Below are 9,448 nucleotides of genomic sequence, written 5' to 3'. Positions count from 1 at the left end.
GAAAGGTACCAATATATATAGAGAGAGTGTGAAAACCACGGGAAAAGAAAATCAGAGGACAAAAGAGAGAGAAAAGTATACAGAGAGGAAAACAATGAGTTTGTAAGTTTGGAACAGAAAAGAAAATAGTAAAGAGATATTTGCCGAGCAGGTAATCACAGGGAAAGAGAATAAAGATTGTGAAAGAACGATAGAGATAGGAATGAGAGAAGGAGGGAGTAAGACAACAGGGGAAGAGAGCAGGAGAGCAGAGAAAGATGGAACAAAGATGGGAAGAGAGTAAAAGTACACAGAAAGAGGGAGAGAGAGAAGTGTGAAAGAGGGAAAGTGAGAGAGACAGGGATACATCCAAAAGAGTGGTAGGGATTAGGGTTGGGCGGTACAACAATACTACCATGTACCATGGTATTTAAAAATGTGGACGATATCTTAAAACCAGGCTCTGTGTGTGGTGTGTCTTCTGTGTGGAACAGAACTGAGTGTTTATTCCTGAAATCTATACCATTGTATGACTTAAGCAACACACTGCATTCCACAATTACACTGTGTCTGCCCCATTATACGTGCAGCAAATTATTATTATACGTGCAGATTATTCTCCAAAATATTCAGAGATTTTTCTCAGAATTAATCTGAGAATATTCTCAGAATTCTGACTTTTTCGCTTATTCATGCTGTGGCCCTAAAACTCAGTTGTAGAAATTTGCCCTCTCCCAGATACGGGTTTATATTGTCAACACGTGTCGGTAATACACAGTATTTCAGTATATTTCAGTAATACTGTATACCGAGATAATATTTTGAGACGGTATTACGTTATGAAAAATGTGGATACTCATCCCTAGTAGGGACAGAGAATAAGGATGATTATAAAAGAACATGGAGGTGGAGACGGAGAAAGCAAGTGAGATAGAGAGATGACGGGGTCAGTATGATGTCAGTGGTCAGTGATTAATGGGTTTGCCGTAGATGTGTGAACCCATAGAATATTTTCATAAATGGTTAATTGGAATAATTATAAAGGGGGAAAAACTCTAATTAAAGTGTTATTAAAGTCTCTCAGATGTCAGGCAGCACACATGCAGTTCAGCTGAAAATAGTAAACAATCTCTCTCTCTCTCTCTCTCTCTCTCTCTCTCTCTGTCTGTCTGTCTCTCTCTCGCTCTGTCTGTCTCTCTCTCTCTCTGTCTGTCTCTCTCTCTGTCTCTCTCTCTCTCTCTCTCTCTCTCTCTCTATCTCTCTCTCTCTCTCTCTCTTTCTCTGTCTCTCTCTCTCTGTCTCTCTCTCTGATATGATGATATGATGGAACTGTCAGAGACTGCCCACTGATTCCAGTCTAATCTCCCTTGACCTCGGAAAGCCTTTGATCGTGTCCATCACGTCTAGCTTTTTAACACTGTTAAACCAAAGTGCATTAAAGCGTACGTAAACCCTTAAATTGAGTGGAACTCAGCCCTCTCTCAGTGTTTGAAAAATGCACATCAGGTGGTGGAGGCTGAGTGTGTGTGGGTGCAGGGCTGTGAATGAGTGAGCCTTGCCTAGGCCCAAGAAGCCGCTCTTAAAAAGTCATGTGCAGCGTAGGACCCACATGTCGTACATCCTCTATTGTCAGACCCGGAGAAGCCCGCCGACCAGCGGGACCCCAGCTCTGGCTGCAGACAGCGTGTAGAAGATGAGCTAATCACACTCTCCGCTGGTGAGCTGCTGCTAGTGCTAACCAGTGGTCCATGGGACTGTCCAAATCGATACCTTCCTCCAAGCTCTGTTCGCCTCCTCGGCTTTCCCAACACCATGATCCACTTACACTTCTCCTACACTTAAAACAAGGTCCTTTTTTTACATGGCCGCAACCCACATACTCTGCTCTACTGCTCATCCCACAAATGCATGTTCCTTACAAATGTTTCACCATTTTAAAAGAGGAATTAACAGGCTTTCCAACGGTATAAGATTTATTGCCAAGAAGCATTGTTATGAGAAACAAACCAACCAAACACACATTTCCTTGCTACTTGTGTTAAGTTTATTATTTTTTACAATACTGAGCTAGTTGTATTGCCTTTCTGCAGAGCCTCCACTCTGTTTGATATGCAATAAATATATATATAAAGATTATAAAGGGGTCAATAAGCATTGCTGCATCCGTGTTGGTGAATGACAGAGTGGATGTACAGGAGCTGGAGGATTTCATAGAAAGAGTGTGAACCAAGGTAATAGGGGAGAACCTTAGAGAAGCACTGAGCCCACAGGCTTCCAGTGGGGGAAAAACTGGTCTCAGAGTGCTAAAGATTCACCTGGGCTGAGCAGAGATAGTGAGAGGGTGCCCTGACACTCATTACTGAGAGACTGGTGCGAAGGAAGTGGCTGCTGTTGCAAATGTTCTACTGGGCAAAGGAGCTGATAACAACATAACAGCATCCACCCTGTGGATCTACAGACTGTGGCCTTGCTGGGTGGAACACATCTCCTGGCTTGCTTTCACAGATCCAGAAAGGGCTCGTGGCCGGCTTCAAATCAGGTCAGGACTGGCTAAAGGTGGCGGTTACTTTACTTACTTTACTTACACATGAGGGATAGCAAGGCCTCATAGACCAAGACAGCAGTGTGTGTCTTAAGACACAAGGCTGTATGCATGAAGTAAACTTGGCAAATATATTTAATCTTAAGTTAATAATAATAATAAGTATTTTGGGTAAGGGTCTTGCTGTGGCTGGTGTGGGCCGGAGAGCAGGTCCTCATTGCCTAGTTGCTGCTGATATCGGCCAGGGGGAGCAAGTCACCATTGCTATTGAATGGGGCTAGCAGACTGCTGACACTGCTGACTGTGTCTTAATTTTTGGGAGTCTATTTTAACCCTGTGGTTTGGTGCTGCTCACTGGTCACTATCTACTCTCACTACTATTTGTGCTGTTTTGTATTCACTGTATTACTTGATTCTTGTTGGTCCTTTGATATGTAATATTTGGTCTGTGTATTATTCTTGTTAGCACTTCAGCTTCTTAAAGGCAACATTGAATATTCAGGAGAAGTGCTTTTCTCTCTTGTTTATATTCAGAAGCTCTGCATATGTTAAGGTGAAGCTGTATGTTTGAGGAAAAAAAACACTGTTGTTAGTATGCGACTGAAGTTGAACTTGTCTGAAAGTTTATATTCACTGTTTGAATTACCACAGAAACTCACTTGTCACTCACGTTGTTTAGTTTGTAGCAGTTTTGTTCTGTGTTTAAATGTATGTAGTTAGCCCTCTCCCAAATTTTAGAGTCATTTCCACCTTAAGCAATCGGAAACAACAAAAATAAGTCAATATTACCCACATATGGAGCAGTAATAGAGCAATACCCTCATCTCGGTTCATGCTTTTCAACGTTTGGGGTTCTCCCTGTTGTCTAACAAACTCCAGATGCCTTTTCTCTGCCATGAGCAGAGATAGAGGGAGAAAGCCTAACATCATACTGAGACACTTATTTATTTATTTTTTTACTATGTTATTTACTGACACTGCCGCTTCGTAAACATATTAGACCGGTTCTGAGCATGCAGACAGACTGGAGAGCTGGCAAATGGTGAGAAATTTGTGAAAAACTAAATAAATACATAAATAAAAATATTTTTTAAGTAAAATCATGAATATTGCTTTTTAAAGAATGTTATATATTTAAAAAAATATATATTTATTATTACTTGCGAATCTCAAATGGCACAGGGTAGGAAAGAGATCAGCTCCTTGCCCATCAAACGAGCTTTAACATGCAACGGATTTTTGGATATTTCCTAAATGATGTGCCGCAAGCTTTGTCCCAGCAGGTGCAGGAGCTACTACAGCTGCCACAAGGAGTTGATGCCCCATTGTTTCCTTTACTGTGAGTGACGGCTGCCCACAGAGGTTGGCAGGAGAACAGGAGCACCCTGCTGACCCTTTCTTCTCTGAGCCAGGGCCTATTCAAGTAGGCCGAAGGGAACGTTCTCACATAAGCAGTGTGTGTGAAGGTGACGAACCTGAGGGCCTTGGGAGAGATAAGTCCGCGTCATAGGCAAGAACTGCTAAGAGATCAGAGCACAGCCGGGTTTAGCTGGAGGGTCTTATACAAACCGGCATTCCCTAAGAGGACAGGAGACCTAAAGGAGTGGGTAATACACAGGGCTATAACTTCAAACTAGCACACTGCATACATTTGTTTAGGGGACAGAAGTAGGCTATCACGTCTGTTTTCCTAGCCTCCTCCCAATGATACACAGTGTGGTTTCTGCAGTGCTGTGCACAGAGTAGCAAACATAGAGGCGTTATTCTCCCTATTATAGGCTAATGATTTTGAGGCTGTAATTCTGCCTAGTGTTCCTTTAATGTCCTGATGTTGTTTCAGAATATGGCATGTATTGCTGAAGCACTGTGCTGTGTAGAAAACAGAGGACTTGGGGTGTGTGTGATGTTTTTCCTTTCATGAACAAGTCATTAACAGGATGTATGGATGTTAGGTGAAATGGATAGGACTGAATGGGGTCATGTTAATTTGTGAAATGTGGATTAGTATCTATGCTCGCTTAATACATTAAAAGCAATGTCAAACTCTCTCTCTCTTTTTCCTTATTTACCTTTACATTTCTCTTTCTCTGTCTCTCTCTCTCTGTCTGTCTCTCTCTCTCTCTTTCTCTCTCTCTGTCTCTCTCTCTCTCTCTCTCTCTCTTTATTCCTCCATCATTCTTTTTCCTCTCTTCCTTCCCTGTCTTTCTTTCTTTCTGCCAGATGATGATGTTTTGTCTGTTCTCTCTCCTTTCTTCCCCCGCCCCCCTCTTTAAGATTGTGAGCTTGTCATAGTGGCGTGTATTTATGGTTCTGTTAGGGCTCAGTTTTTCCTGGTTCTCTGAAAGGATTTCCAGACCTCCTGCTGTCTCTAACACTGATTTAGGGTTTGTACTGATGGCTGATATCAGGAACAGTTCTAAAGACGACAGTTTTCATGCTCTGTTCAAGTTCTCAACGGGGGAGCGATGAATAGATTTAACTCTCGCTGAGTCATAACTCTCACACCTATTACAATTCTCAGGACTCTGCTATAGAACATAGCAGTACATCTGTCTATAACCTTTTTTTCTGGTTCTATCTCTGCATTAGAATGCCTGTTATTTACTCTCCACTCTCTGGATCCGAACCTTCTGTCTGTGTTCAGTACCCCACTTCTTCAGTCTGTCTCCAGTCCAGCAAGTACATTCTAGAACTGTATGTCCATTCTGTCTCAGTCTACAATTTTTGGTTCTGTCTAGAACCTTCTTAATATACTTGAACCTTTTGTCTCTGTATAGATCAAATCACCACTTTGTCTCATTATAGGACTAGAGTCACAACTCTCTGTACAGAACTCTGGATTAGAACTTCTCCCTGTCTCTCAGTTTTGGAAAATTAATTACTGTGATGTGCCTTTTTCTAGAATCTTTTGTCTTTTTGTATGTGTAAGAACCTACTGACTCTACAAGCACTTTAGATCCAGCCATTCCGTGTCTCTTAAAAAACCTCTCATTTTAACTAGGGAATATATACATATATATATATATATATATATATATTAGTGCTGGGCATTTTACCATGATTACAATTAATGAAGGATTATTTTGTTTTTGTATTTTTGACCCTCAGAGTTCAGTGACGAGGCTTGTACTGTAAATATGCTCCAGTGTTAAAGCTGGGATGTTTATTGTAATGTTGCTGGGAGCTTGTTCCTCTCTTGTTTTCTGAGCACTGTTTATATTTGGTGTGTGATTGTGCTCAGTCGCTGAATCTGTTTTTTCTCAGCATTTACATTTGACTTCTTTTTGTTCAGTGTCGTCTTAATTATAGTCAAAACACAGCACGTCCAAACCACAGACTCTGGGTTTTTCTTTGGTACAAGCTGCTTAAGTCATTTGTTCAGCCTCTGCGTTTCGTTTGCTTCCATGTGGCAGATAGAGGCAGAACCACATGACTACAGCTTGGTAGCGTGGTTTTAAAGGGACAGTACATGAACACACAGTGGGAACATAACAGAAAAAAAAAAAAATCTATATAGTTGATACAGACAAGGTTATATTGATTAGAAGTACTGACTGTTGATTTTCAATTAATTGCCCAGCCCTAATATATATATATATATATATATATATATATATATATATATATATATATATATGTGTGTGTGTGTGTGTGTGTGTGGGCTGGACCCCATGGCTTGATTGACAGCAAAGTAATGGCCCAGTTTTTCAAGATGGCACAGCTTTTTAGTAGGTATTGTACTGTTAATGGCTGATTCTATTCTTAAACCAGTTACCGCTTGAAGCTTGTACTTCAAGTACTTGTTCTTGTGATATGCCTGTGAGAAACATTTTAACTGACTAAGAGAATTTTTGCCGTATTCATGCCGCTTCTGAACTTCAGACTAAGATTACTTGCTCAGACTGCGTTCCATCTGTCCATACCCATACAAAGTGTAATACACAAGTCTTACACTGCTGACTCCTGTACCTAGATAATTAAGATGTGTCTAACAGAAAGATGTTTGGGAAGCAGTCATGAGTACACAATCTCACACTGAACATGTTGCACTGCATTTGGGTGAATAAACCAAGGTTTTGTAACTCATGTAGCTAGTGAACTTTATAGGGCCTAGGTGGATTAGGGCAGCAGCCAGAGTTTGATAAGGACAGGCTAGCGGACAGTTAACCTACTAAACAGGCTTTTAAACGCAACAAGCAAACATTGTAATTATAAACGGTCATATTACAACAACAGGGGAAGATTCCAGGTTTGAAATAATTAACAAAATGTGGGAGAGAATGAGATAAGAGCTATTTTTTATTTATTTATGGTCAAGATAAGGGGAAATGTGGCAGAATTACAATGGAAGTAGTTAAACCAATTTCAAATTTTACCACTCATATTACACTGCTCTCCCATATGCATTAAATGGTGTAAGTTGACATAGGAACATAGGAGTGCACTATAAACAAGCCAAGAGTATTGAGCTTGACATGCTGTAAGAAAATCAACACATTGCTTAAATAAACAGAGGAAGAAAATATATGAAACCTGGTTTGAATTAGGGGTGATCCCGTTTAGGGTTTTGGACATTGGCCCTCTATTCTTTGCTCTGTTTGTGCTGTGTAAGCTGTGACTGGTTGCACTTTTACACACCACCCAGTTTGAATTTCTGAATTTGCAATATAGGTTAGCTTAGAATTCACTAAAGTAAGATGACATAATACAATTAGAGAGTATTACCACCCAAGTTGCACAAACGTGGAAACTGTTTGTCAGCAACATACTTAAAAACAGACCACTTGTAAGTATACATTGAGAATATTTCAGTTCATGTAACTGTGACAGTTCCAACTATACTATATATTACATTTTACATGTTGGAGTTAGTGCCAAGTGTGAATTTGGGATGCACTCTAGGATGTAGGAACCCTTCGATGAGTAGCATTTGCTGATATCAGTCAGTGAAAATGCTGTAAATAGTGTATATTGAAATCATAAAAATGTGCTTAAAATAATACTGTTATTGAAACATTTTATACTGCAATGTATATTGATATTGAATTATTGTTCAGCTCTAGTTATGTCTCACTATTGTCAAACATAAGAAAGTTACACAGAAGTTACACAGTGAAAGTGTAATTCTGAAAAGGTGGTGCTAAAAATTAAAAGCATCAGATGTCATTTTATAAATTTTGCTGTGCCAAATATATTGTGAATAGAACAGAATAATGAAGGTACTTCTGCCTAATATAATGTTTTGATTAAGCCTACAGAAATACTGGGCAGGCTCTTTAAATAACCCATCAGCTTTTCGTTTTATGTTCACTCTCTAGGCCTAGGGAGAAGGAGAGAGAGAGTTTAAAACTGAACGAGGTACTCTGAGCTGGAGTTATTCCTGATATACTCAGAGAGGGAATATATATAAACTCATTGCAGCTTTGCTCTTTTTGTGGCAACTTTTATTTGCCTTTCTTTCCCATGAGAATGCGTCATATTCTTTTCTGTTTGTTTTCTTTTGTGTTTTTTTTTTTCTTTGAGCAGAACTCTGTTTGGTGTGTTCAAGTGAGCATTCTTGATTTTTTTGTTAAACATACTCTCAAACACACTTACCTACAATATGCTTGGTCCATGTAACATTTGGCCCTTCAAAATTTGTTTTGAAATGGAAAATGGAAATAGATTATACAATTTGTGTAGTCATACATGGTGTTTTCCTGGTTAAAACAGACAGCAGGTCTGTGAACATTGAATGCTTTAAAAAAAAATAAAATAAAAAAAGTCAGTCTCCCGCACAACAGCCCCGGAATACAGACGGATGGAGCATTTTCCTGTTTTAATCTCTCTTTTTGTCTTTTCTGTTTTTAAATAAGAAATTGTATAATGGTTCCTTTCCCATTTTCGTATTCATTCATTCATTATCTGTAACCGCTTATCCAGTTCAGGGTCACGGTGGGTCCTGGGCCTACCTGGAATCATTGGGTGCAAGGCGGGAATACACCCTGGAGGGGGCGCCAGTCCATCACAGGGCAATACACACACATTCACTCCCACACTCACACCTACGGACAATTTTGAGTCTCCAATCCACCTACCATCGTGTGTTTTTGGACTGTGGGAGGAAACCGGAGCACCCAGAGGAAACCCACACGGAGACAGAGAGAACACACCAACTCCTCACAGACAGTCACCTGGAGTGGGAATCAAACCCACAACCTCCAGGCCCCTGGAGCTGTGTGACTGCGACACTACCTGCTGTGCCACCGTGCCGCCCCATTTTTATATTCTGAATTGAATATCAGATAACGAATCACGTTCTCTGTTTTTAAAACAATAATCGAATGGCCAGAATGTACAGAGACCCTGCCTGTCCAACATTATCAACTGCAGTTCCACTACTCCATTCACTAAAGCTGGGGGCTTTTTACCTCACTAGCAGCCGACTGGCATTCAGCGTGATAAACCTAGGTTCTAGAAATAATCATTCAACATCTATACCTGTCCTTGGTAATGCTTATGTTGCTGAATGCTATAAAATGTTCCGACATCTAGTGTAGTCTTCCCAGAAGATTAGAGATTGTTCATGCAGCATAGACATCTGATTAATACCCTTCTCACTGTCTCTCTCTCTCTCTCTCTCTCTCTCTCTCTCTCTCTCTCTCTCTCTCTCTCTCTCTGCAGTGTGTGATGATGGAGAGTTTCTCTGTGCTGATGGAGGAGTGTGTGTGTCTGAGAGTTGGTTGTGTGATGGAGAAGCAGATTGTCCTGATTCATCAGATGAAACCCTGGGTCGCTGTGAGTCTCTATAATCACTCATTATCATACATAAGCCCTTGATAAACATCCATATACATATACAGTGTTATGGCCGTGGGGGATCTATGTAGTAACTTAGGGGTGAGTTGGAGTGGCATTTGTATCTAGAATTAATCATCCAACATGTGT

General features: G+C 40.4%; 1 protein-coding gene across 1 annotated transcript in view; it reads left to right on the top strand.

Moving 5' to 3' along the window:
• Nucleotides 1-8,853: 8,853 nt before the first annotated feature.
• LOC136678440 (low-density lipoprotein receptor-related protein 1B-like) overlaps nucleotides 8,854-9,448 on the top strand; it is a 219,109-nt gene continuing 218,514 nt past the window's right edge. Inside the window, exons 1-2 of the mRNA XM_066656491.1 lie at nucleotides 8,854-8,971; nucleotides 9,185-9,298. Coding sequence (XP_066512588.1) covers nucleotides 8,854-8,971; nucleotides 9,185-9,298 — 232 coding nt within the window. The remainder of the gene's footprint in view (nucleotides 8,972-9,184; nucleotides 9,299-9,448) is intronic.

Source organism: Hoplias malabaricus, chromosome Y (genome assembly GCF_029633855.1).
Source record: "Hoplias malabaricus isolate fHopMal1 chromosome Y, fHopMal1.hap1, whole genome shotgun sequence".
Taxonomy (NCBI): domain Eukaryota; kingdom Metazoa; phylum Chordata; class Actinopteri; order Characiformes; family Erythrinidae; genus Hoplias; species Hoplias malabaricus.
The sequence above is the reverse complement of the archived record's forward strand: the minus strand, read 5'-3'. Positions and strand labels throughout refer to the sequence as shown.